Genomic DNA, 22,558 nt, shown 5'->3' with positions numbered 1-22,558 from the left:
GAGGGAGGGAGGGAGGCAGGGAGGGAGGGAGGGAGGGAGGCAGGGAGGGAGGGAGGCAGGGAGGGAGGGAGGCAGGGAGGGAGGCAGGGAGGGACATAGCAGAGCCAAGAAGATGGCTTAATGGCTAAGAGAGCTTGCTCTCAAGCATGAGGACTCGTGTTCAAATCTCTAGCACCTATGTAAAAAACCCAGAACAGATGCATGGGCCAGAACTCCAGCACTGAAGGGTAGATCTCAAGAGCCTGGTGGCCAGTCAGCCAAAGCAGCAAGCTTGGGGCTCAGTGAGAGACACTAGCTCAAGGCAATAAGGCAGAGGAAGACACTGGCTCAAGGCAGTGAGGCAGAGGAAGACACCCACAGGTCTTTGGCCTCCTCATTCATGCATACAGGAATGCACACATGCATGTGCAGCTGCATGTATGTCACACACAATACACACACACAAAATAAGAAATAAAATGTTAAGCCTGGATAGTTGGTTCAGCAGTTAAAAATACACACTGCTCACATAAAGATCTGAGTTCAATTCCTAGCACTGCGGCTCTCAATGGCCCGTGAGTCCAAATAAACTATTTTGTATACTACCCAAAAAGAGCAGTGTTACTCCAACAGACAATACCCTTATAACAGGAGAGAATAAGGAGACAAAACTATAGGGTAAACTTTTTCCAAACAAATTTAATTTTGTTCCAACCCTAAAGTGGGGGGGACCTTTTCTTTTCTTTTCTTTTTTTTTTGACACAAATTCTCACTAATGTAGTCCTGGCTAGCCTGGAACACCCTATATAGGATCAGGCTAACCTCGAACTCATAGAGACCTACCTTCCTCTACCTCTGAGTGTTGGGATTAAAGGTGTGCCACCACACCTATCAGAACTTAAATCTAAATTTTTTTTAAATGCTCAAAAATGAAGCCATAGAAAAGCTACGCCCCTCAGCAATAAATAGTAAACAGATATATACATACATATTAGACTCAGGAAGAAGGCAAGAACAGGATCTCAGGATTTGGGGGGTCTCCCATAACAGGGTCCCAACAGTTCCATGAGGGCTGCTTTGCTGTGCTGCTTCAGTGCTTTAAGTCACTGAAGAGGCAGGGGAAACGAACAGGGGTAGTGACGGCTCTGCAGGGGACTGGAATACCACCAGGAGAAGAAAAGAGGCTCGGACTGCGTCACAGGGCAGAGGAAGAGAAGTCTCCACGCACGACGCTCAGGTGAGCTTATCTCTGAGCCTCCACTCACTACGAGGTCATTCACACTGGGGCCTCGAAGCCACGGTGGCAGTGGCTTGGCTGCTGGAGTTCTGAGGCTTCCCATTCACCACCAGCAGGACAGGCATTTCCACCCGAACACTGGAGAAGGAATAGTCCTAGGAAAGACGGGCCAGTTTGTTACAGATCAAGGTACAGATCCAGCAAAGCAACGCATTCCGCCTACCCCCGCCTCTCACCCCTTCCCTCTAGCTTACGTCGGATAAAACTGACTAAACAAAGCAGACGGTTTCTGAGACAGATTAGGCACCAACAACACAATTACAGGAATATGACAGTTCTCCCATTCAAGAAGAGCAAATCGTCGCAGTGCCTGAGGAAGGGGAGCCACCAGCTCTCAGAGAAGGCGCGCTTCTCCGCAGTCTCTGGGAACAGACAGCAACCCGCCAGAACCAAGGGAATGTGCTAGTCTGTGTGTAAAGCCCCAAATTAAGCTGCCAAACACTTCTTTTTATGTTAATGAGAAACAGACAGTGTAAAGGATTTTAAGCATTGCCCTAATGATGGAAAAGGTACAGCTCATCTTCCCAGCTCAGGATGCCAAGCTGTTTGAGCTACTGGAGGAGCTCCACCCACGAAGTGCTTGATTGGCAATGTGAAACAGGCTCTTTTTTTTTTTTTAAGATTTATTTATTAGGTATGCAATGTTTTGCCTACATGTATGTCTGCAGGCCAGAAGAGGGAACCAGATCTCATTTATAGATAGTTGTGAGCCGCCATGTGGTTGATGGGAATTGAACTCAGGACCTCTGGAAGAGTAGTCTGTGCTCTTAACCTAATTTCCTTTTAAATTTTAAGTTTTACACATAGAAATAATCCTTAGCTTGTAGGCTATACAACAGACAGTGAACTAGACATGGTCAGTGTCCGATAGGTTACTGCCCCAACCTAAATGGTAAGACTATGGCTAAGCACCTCTCTTAAAAAGCAAAAACAAAAAACTAAGAGACTGAGATTCACTCACTAGCTATCACTATAATATCTAGGAGATAATTTAACCCATTCTTTAATTGCTTTTTGCTTATCAGTAGTTTTCCTTTCCAATAAAATATAGATCTATCTATGTGTAACATATTTACATATTTATGTGTAAATAAGTTTACAATTATGTATGAATTTGCATATTTATTTGTGTAAATACCTATATATATAACACATGCAAGCATATATATATAAATAATACACATGAAAGCACACATATGTGTAAATGATATACACATACAATAGCACACACATAACATACAGAAAAGTAGACGTGTATCACACATATCTAAATAATACATACAAAAAAGTATATATAGCACACATGCATATATGATGCATACACACCAAAGCATACATAATGCACATATGGATGTAATATATATACACAAAGTACACACACATCACACACGTGTATATAATACATTAACACAACCATACATCACACATGTGTATATAATATATACAAAAGCACACACACAAATATGACGCATACATACAAAAACATACACATATCACTCATTTGTATATAATATACACAAAACAGACATATACCACACATGTGTATATAATAAATACACACCAACACACTCATCAGACACATATTTAATGTATGCACACAAACATATCCAAAAAAGCCCACATGTTACACATGGTATAAAGTAGTATGCTAGTTAGTTCTTATGTCATCTTGACACAAATTAGAGTCATTAGAGAAGAGGGAACCACATCGAGAAAACGCTCCCATCATGTTGGCCTGTGGGCAAGCCTGTAGTACACTTTCTTGATTAATAATTGGTGGGGGAGGTCCTGTGCACTGGGAGAGGGCCTTACTCACCGTGGGAGGTGCCCCTGGGCTGGTGGTCCTGGTGCTGTAAGAAGCTGGCTGAGCAAGCCATGAGGAGCAGCCAGTGTGCAGCGCCTCCACAGCCTGCACCAGCTCCTGCCTCCAGGCTTCTAACCCAGTTCCTGCCCCAGCTCCCTTCGCTGAAGGACTGTGATGCAGAGGTACAAGACAAAACCAACCCTTTCCTCCTCAAACTGCTGATGGTCATGGCATTTCAGTACAGCACTATCTCTACTGTCTGTAAGACAGGTACATACACAAGCATACACATATCACACGCGTGTGTATACAGTACACACACACACATCACACACACGTGTATACAGTACATACACACATCATACACATGTGTATACAGTACATACACACAAGCATACACATACCACACACACGTGTATACAGTACACACACACATCACACACACGTGTATACAGTACATACACACACAAACATACACATATCACACAGATGTGTACACAGTACATACACACACAAACATACACATATCACACACATGTATACACAGTACATACACACGCAAGCATACACATGTATACACAGTACATACACACACAAACATACACATACCACACACATGTATACACAGTACATGCACACACAAGCATACACATATCACACACATGTGTATACAGTACATACACATATCACACACATGTACACACAGTACATACACACAAAAGCATACACATATCACACACATGTATACACAGTACATACACAAACATACACATACCACACACATGTATACACAGTACATGCACACACAAGCATACACATATCACACACATGTATACACAGTACATACACACACAAGCATACACATGTATACACAGTACATGCACACACAAACATACACATATCACACACATGTATACACAGTACATACACATACAAACATACACATATCACACATGTATACACAGTACATACTCACACAAACATACACATATCACACAGATGTATACACAGTACATACACACACAAACATACACATACCACACATATGTACACACAGTACATACACATACAAGCATACACATGTATACACAGTACATGCACACACAAACATACACATATCACACACATGTATACACAGTACATATACACAAAAGCATACACATATCACACGCATGTGTATACAGTACATACACATATCACACACATGTACACACAGTACATACACACAAAAGCATACACATATCACACACATGTATACACAGTACATACACAAACATACACATACCACACACATGTATACACAGTACATGCACACACAAGCACACACATATCACACACATGTATACACAGTACATACACACACAAGCATACACATGTATACACAGTACATGCACACACAAACATACACATATCACACACATGTATACACAGTACATACACATACAAACATACACATATCACACATGTATACACAGTACATACTCACACAAACATACACATATCACACAGATGTATACACAGTACATACACACACAAACATACACATACCACACATATGTACACACAGTACATACACATACAAGCATACACATGTATACACAGTACATGCACACACAAACATACACATATCACACACATGTATACACAGTACATACACACACAAGCATACACATGTATACACAGTACATACACAAACATACACATATCACACACATGTATACACAGTACATACACACACAAACATACACATATCACACAGATGTATACACAGTACATACACATACAAGCATACACATGTATACACAGTACATACACACACAAACATACACATACCACACATATGTACACACAGTACATACACACAAAAGCACATACACATCATATACACATGCATTACTTTCGCCTCTCCGTTTGGAGAGAAGTTTGGTGCCATTTGCAGCGACTGCTTTGTCACAAAGACGACTCCTGGGCACTACTCACCTTTCCCTTGTGCTGAATGCGGTGATGCCTAAGGTTGGGCTCAGGAATGGCGACAGAGTCCCCAATGAGCACGCCCCAGCTCTGCACCACGTTATACACCATCACTGCATAGCAAGGACCATCGGAATCTACCAAGCCAAATGTGCTTCCAGGTTAATGTGGGTTAGAGGGAGAGAAAACAATATCAAAGGTTTATGGGCAGGAAAGAACAGAATGGGTTTTAAATACAGCAAAATAAGGAACGCATTCTCGGTCCCTTCCTGAGAAATCTGCAAGTGCTATTATCCACCATATACATTTGAATGCTCGTTTATCTTAGGTTTTATACCTTTAGCAAACATTAACAAGGCTCAATAATTATGTCACTCTCCTAAGAACTTAGGACACACACACACACACACTACACACTCACACGTGTGCCCACACATACACACACACCACATATACCCACATACATGTAAAGAAACATACACAAGAGAGACATATGCAAACCAGGCAGGGAAACTGGGAAGTCAGCTCAGCTGATACAGAGCTTACCACACAAGGATGAAGACCTGAATTCAGACCCTCACCATTTATGTGAAAAAGCTGTGATCCTACCACTGGGGAGCAGGGGGGAAGAGGGTCACAGGGCTCTGGAGTTGTCCTGCACATGAGCTCCACATTCAGTAAGAGGCCTGCCTAAAGAGCCAGGGCTGAGGGATGCACCTTTGATCCCGGCACTCAAGAGGATCCCAGTCAGTTCCAGGATGCCAAGGATACATAGTGAGACCCTGTCTCAAAGACAAACAGAAAAAAGGGGGAGGGGAGGGGAGGAACGTGGGGGGCTAGAGGGACGGCTCCACAGATAAGAGCACCTTTGCTCCTGCAGAGGTCCTGGGTTCAGTTCCCAGCACCCACATGCTAGCTCACAGCCATCAGAAACTCTAAGTACAGATCTGATGTCCTCTTCTGAGAGCACTAAGTACATACATGGCATACACACATACATGCAGGCCAAATACTCATACACACAAAATAAATCTTAAAAAAATGTTTTAATGAACAAATGAGCCAGAAAGCCGGCAAGAAGGCTCCGCAGGTAAAGGTGCTTACCGCCTGGGATCACACTCAGAACAAGGGGCGCACAGAGAACTGACGGGTACCTCTGGCATGCACCTCCAAACGCAGCATTCCCTCCTAACTGAAGCATGTTCTCCAGTAGGGGAGGGGAGGGAAGGCTCGCCAGCCTCCAAATGCTGCACGTGCAGGAGAATGTAAGACGTGGGAGACTCTGGGGGCCGCTGCCAGGGATGTAAAGGGGGTGAGCAGTTGCTGGGGACAGACCAAGCAACCTTCAGAAAGAGAGAGCGGTTCTGAATGCATGCTGCTGCAGAGGCAGCACCAGGATTGCGGCCTGCAGTTTCAGGAGTCACCATCCACGTTGGAGTGGGCCTTCTGCTTTGGGGTCACGCCTGCCCCTTGTAAGCAGCCCCCCACATACCCATACTCTTGTCTGTAACCGCAATAAAATAAAATAAAACCTCAATGGCTCGCCAAATTGGACATTGGTGCACTCATTATTTTGGTCTGTCCTGGGCTCCCTTTCTGGTTAAGTAGACATGCATGTTGCATCTTGCAAGGAAAAACAAAACTCTGTCACACAAGCACCAACTCCAAAAAGCTGTCCTCTGACCTACACATACATGCCATGGTACATGTGCATGCATGATCACATGTACACACATAATAATCAGTAAAAAGGGGGGGGGCTAATTTAAAAAAGAGGCCCAGCACACTGGAGCACATCTAGCACTTGAGAAGCAGAGGCATACGGATCTCTGTGAGGTCAAGGCCAGCCTGATCTACATAGTGAGTTCCAGGCCAGTCGTGGCTGCAGAGACCCTGCCTCCTAACGAAAGAGAGGTAAGTGAGGAGCCACACAGCAGGAGGAGGAGACAGTGGTAGTCCGCTTCACACAGATTACAAGCCTGTGTGCGGCCCAGCAGCTGGAAGAGGGGGCTGGAGGGGGGCACCTCAGGGATGAGGCTAGACCAAGTAAACAAACCACTGCAGTAGAAAAGGAGACACTCAAGCAGGGACCAAGAAGTGTGTGAAGGACCAAGCAGGTACAGTACTCATTAAATCGTGAGTTTTCAAGACGTAGCATTTCTCTGGGCTGGGAAGACGGTTCAGTGGGTAAGGCCCTGCCACTGAGGTGACGACCTGAGGTGAAGCCCCAGGATACGCACGGTGGAAGGGAGAACCAACCCCCCAGATTTGTCTTTTACTCCCCCACACGCTCCATGGCATGTGCGTACCCACACTTTCGCATGGCATGAGTTACACGCGTCTTTAAACTGTTCCTAACAGGCTAGCTCCCTCCTTTGCTGGACTGTGAGCATGCTTTACGCGTGGCCTTCACATTTTTTCTCACGCCCTACACACACACACACACACACACACGCACGTGCACACGCGTGCGCGCGCGCGAGCGCACACACACACACACACACACACACACACACACACACGCCAAAACCCAAATAAATAAATGATAAAGCACAATCCCTCTGCTCAAAAAGTTTCCTGCCTGAAAAGACAATTCTTGAGCTATAGATATGAGTATACAAAGCTGGTTTTGTTCTGCCACACAGAACAAGCTAATTAACAATAAGTTAGAAAACAAGCTAAAGAAAAAAAGGCCCAAAAGCAGCAGCAAGATCCCAATCCGGTCTCTAACCCAAAGCTCACCTTCCAGAACCGTCTGGAAACAGACCCTAAATCCGTCTTTCTTCAACTCTGTGACCCTGAACTCTCAGAAAAGATGAAGAATTTTAAAGTTTCTCTGTCTTACTTTAAGCATGACCTGTCAAGGGGGCCATTCCTAACTCCAGCTTCAGGGACTCTGACACCGCTTCACACAGAGCACCCAGACACGCACACAAGCCCCCATGCACATTTTTGTAAATGACCTGTCGTTTCAGATATGAATTCAGGAATTCACAGAGTGTGGAACTGAGGGGAAAATAACAGGCAACGGCAGGACCCACACACGCCTCGATTGCAAGACTGCTAGAGGCCAGCAGGCCAGCTTGCCGGGTTAAAGCGGCCTGGCGGATAACTGGTAAAATGTCTTCGCTGGCCTGGAAAGGCCGGGAAGTGACGGCGCTCCGTTGATGCGGGGGCGGAAGTGAAACTTACAAGGGGACTTTCTCCTCCGAGGTCAGGCTGAACACCACCTTCCCCAGGACCACGGCGCCACTGTTCACGCCGGGCTGCAGCGCGCTCAGCGGCTTCCGCTCCAGGGTCAGCTTCTGCCCGGAGGCAGACTGGTAGCGCCCGTCACCGCAGGGGCCCAGGTGGGCTGGGCGCAGGCTTCCCAGCATGCTCTGCAGTTTTTTGGGTTTTGTCTTCCCCTGCAGAAGGAGAGACGATCAGCTGGAGGCCGGTCCACTGACTGGGCGATTCTCTCAGCCTGCCCGCTGGCTCCTAAAGCTCAGCCCTCGCACATCGTTACCTTGCTCTCCAGAAGGCTGGTTAGCCGAGTGAGGAACTCCAGGAGCTGTTGTTCTCGTTGCCGGGGCTCTGGCCACGCAGGGTCCAGTGCAGCTGCCTGAGAGAAACCCTCTAGGGCCTCCCCGTAGCTCTCTTCATATTTATGTAACTGTAGAAAAGTAACCCAGATCATCAGGAGAGACAGACTCAGGAGCTGGAGAAAACCATACTTCCCCTCGGTCATGTTCTAAGGAGCTGGAGAAAACCATACTTCCCCTTGGTCATGTTCTAAGGAGCTGGAGAAAACCATACTTCCCCTCGGTCATGTTCTAAGGAGCTGGAGAAAACCATACTTCCCCTCGGTCATGTTCTAAGGAGCTGGAGAAAACCATACTTCCCCTCGGTCATGTTCTAAGGAGCTGGAGAAAACCATACTTCCCCTTGGTCATGTTCTAAGGAGCTGGAGAAAACCATACTTCCCCTCGGTCATGTTCTAAGGAGCTGGAGAAAACCATACTTCCCCTCGGTCATGTTCTAAGGAGCTGGAGAAAACCATACTTCCCCTCAGTCATGTTCCTGACCTAGATAGACAGACTGAGGAGCTGGAGAAAACCATACTTCCCCTCGGTCATGTTCCTGTCCTAGACAGACAGACTCAGGAGCTGGAGAAAACCATACTTCCCCTCGGTCATGTTCCTGTCCTAGACAGACAGACTCAGGAGCTGGAGAAAACCATACTTCCCCTCGGTCATGTTCTAAGGAGCTGGAGAAAACCATACTTCCCCTCGGTCATGTTCTAAGGAGCTGGAGAAAACCATACTTCCCCTCGGTCATGTTCTAAGGAGCTGGAGAAAACCATACTTCCCCTCAGTCATGTTCCTGACCTAGATAGACAGACTCAGGAGCTGGAGAAAACCATACTTCCCCTCAGTCATGTTCTAAGGAGCTGGAGAAAACCATACTTCCCCTCAGTCATGTTCCTGTCCTACGTTAGGGGCCCTTCTTCTGGGCCAAGGTGAAGACAGTGCAAAGACAAACTCATTCCCAAGAAGCTGACTCCCAAACTCTGAAGCTGTGAGCAAGCTGGGTAACTGTTATTCTATTCACGCCTCCTAAGCCGGCTCCCCAGTCGCCATTGGCTCCCCCCTGCCTCAGTCCCTTCCTTCCAGGCTGAGGTCAGACTCAGCTAGCTCTTCCTAAGGAGACCTCACGGCCTGTGTCCGGCTGTGTCCCTGTGCAACTCAGTTACCCTCAGAAGCTATGGCTTGTCTGTCTTTTTTGTTTTTTAAGACATCTTTATTTTACAAGTGCTTGGCCTGTATGTGTGTATGTACGCCATGGGCATGCAGTATACTCAGAGGTCAGAAGAGAACACCAGGTCCCCTAGACCTGAAGTTACACAGGTGCCAGGAACCAAGCCCAGGTCCTCTGCCGGAGCAGCCGGTGCTCTGAGCCTCTAAGCCATCTCTCCAGTCCCTATATGTCCTTTCTTTTTTACCTTCGGGAGAGCAGCACCCGTGGTCTTACCGTCGCCCTGTTCAGATGAAGGTCGGGATTGCTGGACGCTTTCCTGTCCACCTTCTCCTACAGTGGCACAAAAAGATCATGAACAGAACCTAATTTTAAGCATGCCCAAGCTCAACATGTCCCAGATTTCACCGCCTTAAAAAAAAAAAAAAACTTGAGACTCTTCCTTGCCTAAATGCTATCTCTACCCACGCTGCTGTTCATCAGTAACTGAGTGCATGGAACATCACTCTGTCTCTGAAGTCGAGAAGACATAAAGCTGATTGCATGTGTGGAACTTTAAAATATAGTTATCACTAACCCATACCGTATCACAGAAATAGATAAAAGATAAAAACATGAAAAATTTCTGATCTTTTTTTAATTAAGTCATGGCACAGATACAAACAAGGAAAGCCTAAAACAGAAACGGTGACTTAACCCTGCTCCTCTGCCATAAGCAGGGCTCCTCGGGTAGCCAAAGGCAAAGACAGGGCTCTGAACCGAGCTCCTTTATACACACAGTAAGTCACATTCTGACTCTAACAGGAAGGGCAAAGCCATAGACACTGCAGAGAAGTGTGCTGGGCAAAGACCACAGTGCTGATGTTTTTTTTTATTATGTCCAATGCCTGGGCACAGCATAAGCATAAGTAATACGAACTAAGATTATTTAAGCAGCTATTTCAATGTTTTAAATGCAGAAGGGGAAATTAAGAGTTAAAAAAACAACTATGTGCCAGGTGGTGGAGGTGGTTCACTCCTTTAATCCCAGCACCTGAGAGGCAGAGGCAGGTGGATCTCTGTGAGTTTGAGGCCAGCCTGGTCTATAAATCGAGTTTCAGGACAGCCAGGGAGACACAGAGAAACCCCATCTAGAAAACAACAACCAAACCCTATGTAGCAGAGGACAAATACAGAATCTTGATGGCATATTCTTGAAAATGTAAACATTCACAAAATTTTAAAATCAGCATAAAAGGCAGGCACGTCTGTAACACCAGCTCTTAGGGGGCAGGGATGGACAGATCTCAAGCTTGAGGCCAGCCTGGGTTCCGTCTATAGAACACAAACAGACACAGTCTGGGGTAAAATACAGTTCCTCTGCCCTATGGACGGTCTGAACCACAGTATGGATGCTTCCTTCCTTCCTTTGCCAGAAGGCTCAGTGAGTTAAACAGCAGGTGACTGTGTCAAGGAACCCTGGACGCAAACAACAGAGAACTACTATGAAGGCTATGTAAACAGTATTCAGAGAGTAAGCGTGAGCCTTCCAACAGTGAGGAGACAGACCCTCAAACCTCGAGGAACCCAACCCCCAAGCGCGTGTCAGTATAAACAAACAAGGCTTGGAATACAGTCAGGTGCGGGCTCCACTCTGTGACTACCCCCTGAGCCATGTCGTGTGATTTACCTTGGAAACGTTTCTCAGAGCTTCCCTTGTCTTTAAGAATTACATAACTAATATTTTGCCAAGGTTTTTCTGACCTACTAAAAAGGGATGGATATGCCACAAGAGGGTTCATGATTTCCTTATGTATGCCTGTAAGAAACTGAGGCGACTCGGGGAGTTATCTGTCACCGAGGCGTCATCCCTGAGTGTCCTGCAGAAAGTCAGCCATGTAGACATGTGAGCTGCCAGCACTGCCTGCTGAAGGAGCCCGGGAAGGATGGCATGCTCCTGATTCGGTCCCCACCTCTACATCCGCCCAGGGTGACCGCGAGTACTTACTGCTTGAGCATAGGCACTGAGGGCTTGCTGGGAGATCTTGGGGTTCTGGCCAGTGTTGAAGTAAAGAGAAAGATACGCGTTCCCCAGGATATCTGCAAGAGCAACAGCAGTGGGCCACCTCAGAGCCCAGTCCAAGATAGGGCCAGCAGCTCTCGGAAGTCTGCATGTTAAAGTTTCCATTAGCATATACTACTGCAGATAATAATGAGTTTCACTGTGGTATTTCCATACATGCGTAGAATGTATTTTGATTGTGTATATGCCCTCCATTATCCCTCTCTTACCCCCCTTGTACGTCCAATGATCTCCTTCTTCCCAACCAATGTCTCTTCCACTTCTGTTTATTTTAACCCAATGGAGCATGGGCACCTTACCAGTGGTCACAACACAGAAGAAAATATCTCTCCCTCCCCCAACAACCATTGACTACCCATTCATCCTCAGGGAGGGGTTGAGGTCTTGTAAACCCTGCTACAAAAAAAAAAAAAATAGCAGGTTTTGTGCTTCCAGAATTTTCTTTAGAAAAAAAAATGTCACTTATTTTTATTTTACATGTATGTTTTGCCTGCATGTATATCAACGGGCCATGCCTGTGGAGGTCAGAAGAGAGCATCAGATCCTGTGGAAATGGGAGTTATAGATAGTTGTGAACTGCAATGTGGGTACTGGGGTTTGAACCTGCATCCTTTGGAAGAGCAACCACTGTGCTCTTAACCACTGAGCAATCTCTCTAGTTTTTTGTTGTTTTTTTTTTTTTACTTCCTAAAACAGGATCTCATCAATGTAGCTCTGGCTGGCCTCAAACTAACAATTGTCCACCTGCCTCTACCTCCTGAGCGCTGAGACTCAGATGTCCATTTCAGAAAAGCCTGACCTCTTACCCAAACCAGGCATTACACTGTATTGACTAGTTAAAATTCTACCGAGACAACAGATAAACATGGACTCCAGATTTGACAAATGCCCTGTGTGCTAGATTTAGGGGAGGGGTGCTTATGTTGCAGGGGCTATTGGGGGGTCACTTGTCACAAGCTAGTCGTCTGAGAGGGAGAATCAATTGATAAGATGTCTCCATCAATTTGGACTGTAGGTATGTCCATGAGCCACTTTCTTGATTAATGACTGATGGGGGAGGGTTAAACCAGGGTGGGCAGCACCACACCTGGACAGGTGGTCCCGAGCTGTGTAAAGAAAGCAGGCTAACCGTGAGCCTGGAAAGCAAACCAGTATGGCGGCCTTCCCGCTTCAGCTCCTGTGTCCAGGTTCCTGCCTGCCTTGAGTTCCTGCCCTGACTTCCCTTCGCGGTGATAAGCTGTGTGCTTCCCTTCGCGGTGATAAGCTGTGCGCTGGGATCAATCCTTTCCTCCCCAAGTCGTTCATCGCAGCAACAGAAGGCAAACAAAGACCTACGGCATTGCTTAGAGGGAAACCTAAGTCTCCCATCTTCCATCAAGAGATCCAAGAGTTCCAATAGGAGCTCATCAAAATAAGTTTAGAGGGGCTGAAGGTCACCCCAGCATTTAAGAGTGCTTGCTGCAGAATCGTAGGGGCCAGAGGTTGGATCCCAGCACCCATGTCATAAGCCAGGCACCCAACCAACATTGGCGATGCCACCTAGGGAAGTGACAGCATCTGCTGCCTCCACATGTGCACAGGCATTCGCACACGCATGCACACACGCACATACACAACTCAAAAAGAAAAGTGTAGGGTTTCTTTTAAAGAAAGATGGCCTCACACTCAGAGTCCACAGCTGGCCTCTGTGGCTCTAGTGTGAAGCCACGGCTGAGAACCACTATCGTACAAGCCCACACATCTTTTCCTAACACTCACACCAGGAGCGGCCATCAAGGACGTCCATCTGCACGGCCAACTTAGCCTGCCGGACACTGTCCATCACGTGGCGAGAATGCTCATCTGCGGAGTCGGTCTGCAGCTGGCGAAGCACCATTGACAAGTTCTGCAGGGAGACCTTGTTTTTGCACTGGAAGTGGAGAAGATACACATTCAACTTTCGTGACTCTGCCCACTTCCTGATCCACGCTGAGCTCAGTTTTCTCCTAAGTCCACTTTTATGTCTTCATCCTCGCCACTAACTGCAGCCTCAAAGCCCATGGGTAATTCTGGATGCTATTTCCTCTCACCTAGGCCAAACCTGATCCCATCCTTTTCCCTTTCTCGGGCCTCTCTGTTCCTGTTCCAGGTTTCCCCCCCAACCCTTCCTCCCTTCTGATTCTATTCTCCTCACGCAGATTCATTTGGTATTCTTCTGATCTGGTATTCTCCTCACGGAGAAACTCAAAGAAGCCAAGGCATCCATTACTTCCCCGCTGTCTGGGGAATGGGCAGCTCACATGGGTGAGGGCTCCCGAGAAGCAGGTGTGCGCAGCCGCAACGTCCCCTTTCTTCCAGTACACCTCACCCAGCTGGTTCCAGGCCTCCACCAGCTCAGGCTCCAGCTTCACAGCCTTTGACAGAAGCACCTCAGCCTCCGGGCTATACTCAGGGGTCACATTCAGTGCCTTCCCCTTCAGCATCAGAGCCTGGGCCTCACCCTGGACAGAACCTAGGAAAAGGAGTAAAGAGGAGGCAGTCAAAGACCCAGGACATTTTCTTCCCTCCATAACTACGTGGCAAGAACCAGCTTTGCTCCTTCCTGGGGACCCTCTTGGCTTCTAGCTCATCCCCATTCCTTTGTGCTAGCCACCAATGCCTAGAAACACTGTCTGCGTCAGCGGTCGCAGCTGGCTGCGACTCTAGATTTTCACTACCCTCCATTACTAGCTGTCCTGACTCAACCCTGGAGCCGCTGGCTTGCTGGTGCCCCTCCTCCCACCTGACCCCATTCACGCAGCCATTTCATCCCTGCCCCTCCAGGCATAGTCTTCGTCTCACTCCTACTGCAACCTACTTGCAGGAGCTCCTCTATGTACTCCCAACTCCTGGGGACTCCTGGTGTGGACCTGTCTGTCCCCTTAGCTCTCTCCCTCAGACCAAATCTACAAATAGTAGGAATACAAGAAGGAGAAGAAACCCAGGTCAAAGACACAGAAAATATTTTCAAGAAAAAATTTCCCAAACTAAAGGCACTAAAGGAAGTGTCTACCAAGGTACGAGAAGAATACAAAACACCAAATAAACTGGACCAAAAGAGAAACTCGCCACATCACGTATGTGATAGTTTGAGTGTAACTGGCCCCCGTAAGCTCATAGGGAATGGCACTATTAGGTGGTGTGTCACTGTGGGGGGCGGGCTTTGAGGTCTCATATATGCTCAAGCCACACCCAGTGAGTCAGACCACTTCCTGTTGTCTGTGAGTCAAGTCTTAAGAACTCCCAGCTCATAAGACAGACTTTGAAGATCCCCCAAGGAAGACCTCACCCTCCCTGGGGCGCAGAAAGGGGATAGGATGGGGGGTTGGTGGTGGGGCAAGGGAGGAGGGGGAGGAAGAGGAAACTGAGATTGACATGTAAAATGAGCTTGTTTCTAATTTAAATTTTAAAAATCTAAAAAAAGAAAAGAACTCTAAGTTCCTTCTCTAGCACTGTGTCTACCTGTATGCTGCCTAGCCTCTAGCTATGAGGATAATGAACTAAACCTCTGAACCATAAGTGAGCCATCACAATTCAATGTTTTCCTTTATAAAAGTTGCCATGGTGATACTGTTTCTTCACAGCAACAGAAACCCTAACTAAGGAGCTGGAGGGATGGCTCAGGGGTTAAGAGCCCTGGCTGCTCTTCAAGAGGACCTCGGTTCAACTCCCAGCACCCATGTGATAGCTCACAACTGTCTGCAACTCCAGTTTCAATGAACCTGAAACTTCCCATGACATAACACTAATGCACATTAAAAAAAAACTTAATTAGACACATGATAATCAAAACACTAAATGTACAGAATAAAAAATAAATATCAAATACTACAAGGGAAAAAGATTAAAGTAATATACAAAAGCAGGCCCAGTAGAATAAAACCTGGCTTCTAAACAGAGTCTCCAAAAGTCAGAAGGACGTGGGAGGATATTCTACAAACTTTAGAAGACCAGAAATGCCTACCCAGACTACTATACCCAACAAAACTATCAATCACAATAGAAGAAAGAAAAACATTCCACAGTAAAATCAAATATAAGCAGTATCCATCTGCTAATCCAGTTCTACTGAAAGCACTAGAAGAACAATTTCAGTCTGTAGACATGTTTGTTGTTTTTGTTTTGTTTGGTTTGGTTTTGGTTTTGGTTTTTTGGATTTTTCAAGACAGGGTTTCTCTGTATCGTTTTGGAGGCTGTCCTAGAACTTGCTCTGTAGACCACGCTGGCCTCAAACTCACAGAGATCTGCCTGCCTCTGTCTCCAGAGTGCTGGGATTAAAGGCGTGTGCCACCACCACCCAGCTTCTGTAGACAATTTTAGCTATACCCAAGAACAAGAAAGAAAGAAATAATCCCAGAGCAGCAAATCAAAAGGGGGGGGGGAACCCACACCACAACACCAAAATACAGGAATCAAAACACACTGTAATCACGTGATGATCATAACCATCTGTAATGAGATAGGGTGCCCTCCTCCAGCCCGTAGGGATACATGCAGACAGAACACTGTATAAGTAATTGTAGGGAGAGATCTTACTAGGTACCTGTGGTGCTAACCAAAAAAGAAAACAGGATCCCTTTCTCCTGAATCCCAGAAACACATCTTCTAAGAAAATGAAACCCAAAAGCAAGCCAGTATAACCATTTTAATATATGACAAAAAATGACTTCAAACCAGACCATTCAGAAGAAAGGACAACACAGACTTATCAAAGGAAAAATCCACCAAGAGGAGATTACAATCCTAAGCATGTATGCACCAAACATAAGGGTATCCAAGTTCATAAAAGACACACTACGACAGCTAAAGTTACATAGTGACCTATACACAGTGATAGTGAGTCAACTCAATACCCTACTCTTGCCAAGAGACAGGACATCCACACGAAAACTAGACAGAGAAATGCTGGACTTAGATAATGTCAGACCAAACGAACTTATCAGATGATTACAGAACACTCCATCCAAAACTAAAAGAACATGCCTTCTTCTCAGCACCTCATGGAACTTTCTCCAAAACTGACCACATACTCAGACGCAAAGCAAGTATCAATATATATAGTAAACTGAAATTACCCCTGCATCCTCTCTGACCACCTGATTAATGCTGGGTATCAACAACAGAAAGTGGGCAAACTCACGGACACTGAACAACTCACTACTGAGTGAAAAAAGGGCCAAGACAGAAATTAAGAAGGAAATCAAGAATTTTTAAGAATTGAGTAAAAATGAAAACAAAACATACTCAAACTTATGAGATACAATGAAGGCAGTTCTAGGAGGCCAAGTTCATAGTACTAAATGCCTATAAAAAAAATTAGAAAGACCTCACATTAGGAAATTAACAGCACACCTAAGAGCTCCAAAACAAAAAGAAGAAATAATACCCAAAAAGAGCACACAGCAAGAAATAATCAAACTCAGGGCTAAATAAACAAAATAGAAACAAATATATATATATATAAATTACAAAAAAAAATAATGAACAGTTCATTCTTTGAAAAAAAATCATTAAGTCAGATATACCATTAGGCAAGTTAACTAAAAGACGGAAAGAAAATCCAAATTAATAAAACTATAGATGAAAAGGAGACATCACAACAGACACCAAGGAAATCTAGAAAATCATAAGGACATACTTTAAAACTCTACAGTCCATCAAACTGGAAAACCAAAAAAGAAATGGATGAATTTCTTGATATGTATGACCTACCAAAGTTACACAAAGATCAGATAAGCAATTTAAGCACAGCTGAGAATTTCCTAGACAAACAGAAGCTGTAATTAAAAGTCCTCAGCAAACAAGACTTTAGAGCTGAGCTTAGGAAGGGGCAGTGGGGACTGCATGTCAGGTTAAAGGATTAGACTTCAGCGACTCGGCAGTCAGGATCTTCAAGAACACCTGAGCATGTAAGTGTGGTGGCACACACCTGTCTGTGATCCTAATACTGGGAGGCAAAGGTAGCAGATTTCAAGGTGATTTCAAGGCCAGCCTGGTCTACATTCAAAGTCTAGGACGGCCAGGCCAGCATAGCAAGACAGTCTCGAAGAAAAAAAGAATAGAGGCGAAAAATCAATTAGACATATTAAGATTGTTGCAAAGTATATTCTTTTGCACCATTTGCTATGACCAAACCTTGGGAGTGGATAAGCACTATCCCACACAGGAACATGACGGTACTCTGTTCTAACCTACAGCAGCCATGCACGGGACACCACACGGTCCACAGAGAAAGAGAAAGCTTGGGTGAAGGGTAAGCGGTTGGACGCTCCTTGGCGCTCATACCCAGCATTTCCTCCATCTGCTGCACGGTCTTCTCCATCTCGCCCTGCACATCCTGCTGCTTCCGCCCTGCATCCTCAACACTGTGAGTCTCAAAATAGCTGTCTCGAAACGAGTAGAGTTGATTCACCAGTTCCTAGAAAACAGGGGGGCGGGGGACACAGAATCGTTAAATGGGGAGAGTGCCAGACAAGATTTACATCAACTGCACAGCCTCTGACCTAGCGATACCGGTTCCCTTGTCTCACATGACGCACAGCCCAAGAGGGCTCCCAGTCCTAGCCAAAGCTACAGATCAGGAGGAAGGGCCAGGATCACGGTCCCAAGCTGTCCCACACTGATCCCTCATAACTATGTGTGCACTGACCTCTCATGGCTCAAGAACTGCTTCCCTGTGACCACACAACAGACGGGAGAGAGACTTGAGACTTGAAGTAAACCAAACCAACAAGATCATTCTGGTCTCCAAAACTCTGCAATTTAGCATTAAAGCTGGACTTCTGAGTAGGGGAGACAGCCCCATGAGTAAAGGCAAGTGTCTGCTTTGAAGCCGGATGACCTGAGCTCAGTTTCCAGAACCCACACGGTAAAGGGAGACAGCCAACTTTGCAAGCGCTGTCCTCTGACCTCTATCCATGTGCCCTGGCATGCACCCAATACCTAATAATTAGAAAGAAATGTAAAAACCAGTTATGGTGGTGCACTCCTTTACAGCCAGGGCTACAGTTTCAAGAAACAACAAAGGGGGGAGAGTGTGGTTTCAATAAGAACAGCCCCCACAGGCTCGTAGACTTGAATGCTGGCACTGTTTGAAAGGGTCAGGGGGTGTGGCCTTGTCGGGGGAAGCATGTCACTGGAGTTGTGCTTTGAGGCTCTCCTCCTGCTGCCTGGGGATGCAGATGCCGAGCTCTCAGCTACTCCTCCAGCACCATGCCTGCCTCGGTGGCCACGCTCCCCACCATGATGGCAAAGAACCAAACCTCTGAAGCTGCAAGCCAGCCCCGACTAAACACCTTCCTTTGTAAGAGCTGCGGTGGGAATGGTGTCTCTTCATAGCAATAAAACATTAAGAGGGTGGGGGGAGGTGCCAAAAAAGGTACTTTTAAGCGTCATTTGTTTTCATGGATATAGATAGCATGCTTAAGGCTCTCTGGATCTCATCCCCAGAAACAAACACACAAACACACACACACACACACACACACACACACACACACACACACACACACACAGAAGGAAAAAACCACTCCCAAAATAAAACTTCACTTCTTGTTTAAAAAATATATATCCATTATTTTTTCTCATGCTGATATAGGAGAATAGATGGCCTTTCTACAGATGACAACCTGTAAGGAAGGCCTTGTTTTCCACCACAAAACAACCAATTTGAACTTGGTGACCTTGGTATTTTTTGGGAGATTTTATTTGTTTGCTTGGGGCATCTTCTGACTCATGCATTTTTTTTCTGAGTAAATGTTAAATGCTTCTAAACACTCCTGTCATGTCAATAAAACTGTTTCATTATTCTTTTATGAAACCAAAGAGCAGAAGAAGAAGCATATAGTCCAATTCCATTAAATTACATCAACTATCACCCTAAAGTCATCCACCTGGATTTACTATCGCCATTCTAGACTAAACTAGCTTCCTTGTGTGACTGGACTTCCTAACTGGTCAGTTTGCTCCTACTCTCTAACAGTCTCTCAAGAAATTCACCATTGCAGACAAAAAAAATTTCTCTTTTCCAATATTATGAGATATTTTGGTCTGACTTCCAACGGCCACTGCACACAGACGCCACGTCTTACTCTTCTTGTCCCCATCACCCTCAAGCCATATGACTGTCCTCCAACTAGGAAGTTCTCCCTCCCCTGGCGCCATCTTTCCCCCTCATCTGGACACTCGCTCAGATCTCCAGATGACTCACTCCTCAGCATCACTGAGATCAGAGCTAAAACTCCAACTTCTCAGAAAGACTTTCCCTAGTTATCTATCCTAGTTTGCTTTCCACTTCTGTGACTTAAAAAAAAAAATGTCCAGAAACAACTTGTGGGGTGGAGGACAGCATACAACGTGCCAAGAACCTTCAGGGGAAGTCAGGGCGACAAATGAAGGCAGGACCCTGGGGGGCAGGAACTGACACAGAGACCACGGAGAAGACGGGCTTCTGACTTGCTTACTGACTTGCTTTCTAAGCTAGTCCAGGACCACTTCCTGAAGGTGCCCACAGGGGGCTGAACCCCCCCACATCATTCATTAACCTAAAACATGCCCCCACAGACTTGCCTGCGGGCCAAATGAGGCATTTTCTCAGCTGAGGCTCTCTCTTCCCAGATGATCCAGTCCGTGTCAAGCTGACAAAAAACTAGCCAGCACACTACCTAAACCAAAGTAATGTCTTCCTCCTCTACACTGAGTCACCCGGTCTCCTCCAGAGTGCCTATCATTTTAAATTATGCGACCTATTCATTCATTACTACCCAGCATCACAACCGTGATTTCCATAATGGAAAGAATTTCACGTTGATTAGTGCTTGCATTAGAACACGGGCTGGATTGTGGCAGGTGCTCATTAAATAGAGCGATTAAATTAACCGATGTACTGTGGTATTAACATATCCCTATCGGCTATATGTAAATCAAAGTCCTACCCTGAATAAAGAGAACTCACTGACACCTTCAGTAGTGCTTTTAAACTTTATATATATATTATTCCCAGGGAAAACAGTTCCTGCAGAGACTGATTTGAGCACATATATAAAGTCAGAATTTTCAACAAGTTCTATAATAAAAATGGTCAAAATGTTCTGTGAAACGCAAGGTTTGAAATATTTTTTTAAACAGACTCCTAAGCAAAAATCACAATCAGCAATGACCATGGCTGCAAGTTCAGAACGAGGTCTTATTGTCTGTTTCCTACTTGATTTGGTGTTTCGGGAATGAAAAGTTTTTTGTGGTGGCAAGAGCAATACAAATAAGTTGTTAAATTAGAGTAGGAAATCATAACGACTCCAAATAGCCTCAACAAACATTATTTGGTATAGCGTTTTGTTTTGTTTCTGTCCAAGCAAATAAACATAGTGTGTACAAATGTACAAAGTCTCTCTGTGGATAGGATCAAGAATCTGATTTCAGGCCTGGCAGTGGTGGCGCACACCTTTAATCCCAGCACTCAGGAGGCAGAGGCAGGTGGATCTCTGTGAGTTCCAGGCCAGCCTGGTCTACAGAGCGAGTTCCAGGACAGTCAAGGATACCCAGAGAAATCCAGTCTCGGAAGGAAGAAAAAAGGAAATCTGATTTCTGCCAATCACATTAAGGAATAAAATTAATCAAAGTTCATATTCTGAGTGTTATTTTAGCACACCCAAGGAACAAAGAAACCTGATAAATGCTTTAAAAATTGTTAGGAGTAGCCAGGCATGGCGGCTCACACCCACCACTTGGGAGTCAGAGGCAAACTGGATTTGTGTGAGTTCGAGGCCAGGCTGGTCTACAAGGCCAGTTCCAGAAGAACCTGAGCTACAGAAAAAGAAAAAAAAGACCAGCCTGTCTCAAAAAGTGAACAAACAAATGACTACAAGTATATAAGCATAGCTCTGGCCTGAATTCCAGGGTGTCTTAGACCACAAACTGAGCTTTTAAGGTTTAGGGAAAATCTCGATCATCCAAACATTAGACAAGACACGAACTTGAAAGAAACTCGTCTGCCTTCCTACAACAGTCACCTGGGGAGAGGGTGGGGTTAAGAGATTAACAGAGCAGATCCTAAAACTAACAACCAGGGCATCTGCTCAGCAGTCCGTCACCGAGCGTTGCCAAGTTCAAACAGAGAGATGCTAAAGAAATGGCAGCTGTGGACGGAGATCAAAGCACCTCGGTTAGCAGTCGAGGCCAGCTGCCACTCCACGTACCCGCGGCTAGTTACCGAGGGATCCCGGGTGGGCGGACTTGCTCGGGGCTCCCGGCCAGCGGCCGCAGCACAGACTGAGCCGGGTCCTCCGCCGCCCGGGCCCTGACCGCTGCACTCCCTCCCGCCAGAGCAACCAGGCAAAGCGTTTGACTCACAGCCTCACCTGCAATTTCTGCAAGACGTGCTTCGCTTCTTCCTCTTCATCAGCCATCATCCCAGCCACTGCCGGCTTCTCCTCCCCCAACTTTGTAACCACAGAGACTCAGCCAGTCTCACGATGAAACCACAGCGACACCTAGGGCTCTGGAGGCCCGCCTGCCCCTGGGAGACTCGGCTACAAACCGACTTGATCCAACGCCGCTTTGGGTTTTTTGTTTGGCTTCATTGTTTTTAGATCAGACTGACCTCACTGTGCTTACGCAGTCCAGGCTGGTTTGGACAGCCCGATCCTTTTGCTCCAGCCTCCCAGCTGGGATAACAAGCACATACGGAGTTTGT

General features: G+C 45.9%; 1 protein-coding gene across 2 annotated transcripts; it reads right to left on the bottom strand.

The window, feature by feature from the left end:
* Positions 1-651: 651 nt before the first annotated feature.
* Positions 652-22,330, bottom strand: Ttc5 (tetratricopeptide repeat domain 5). 2 transcript variants are annotated; one of them, XM_005087482.4, is made up of 10 exons: positions 22,224-22,330; positions 18,154-18,286; positions 14,130-14,341; positions 13,609-13,759; positions 11,776-11,867; positions 10,065-10,121; positions 8,560-8,706; positions 8,244-8,458; positions 5,061-5,205; positions 652-1,371 (listed from the first exon to the last, which is right to left on the bottom strand). In XM_005087482.4, the coding sequence occupies exons 1-10, from the start codon at positions 22,272-22,274 to the stop codon at positions 1,252-1,254; spliced, it is 1,323 nt and encodes a 440-aa protein (XP_005087539.1). In that variant the 5' UTR covers positions 22,275-22,330; the 3' UTR covers positions 652-1,251. The 2 variants fall into 2 exon arrangements, 1 of the variants encoding a protein (XP_005087539.1); XR_005873237.1 differs by having other exon boundaries at positions 1,234-1,371; positions 5,061-5,188.
* Between the last annotated feature and the right edge of the window lie 228 nt (positions 22,331-22,558).

This window comes from Mesocricetus auratus, unplaced genomic scaffold, assembly GCF_017639785.1.
Source record: "Mesocricetus auratus isolate SY011 unplaced genomic scaffold, BCM_Maur_2.0 Super-Scaffold_100048, whole genome shotgun sequence".
Lineage (NCBI taxonomy): Eukaryota > Metazoa > Chordata > Mammalia > Rodentia > Cricetidae > Mesocricetus > Mesocricetus auratus.
Note: the sequence above shows the minus strand (reverse complement) of the source record. Positions and strands in the feature narration are given on the sequence as shown.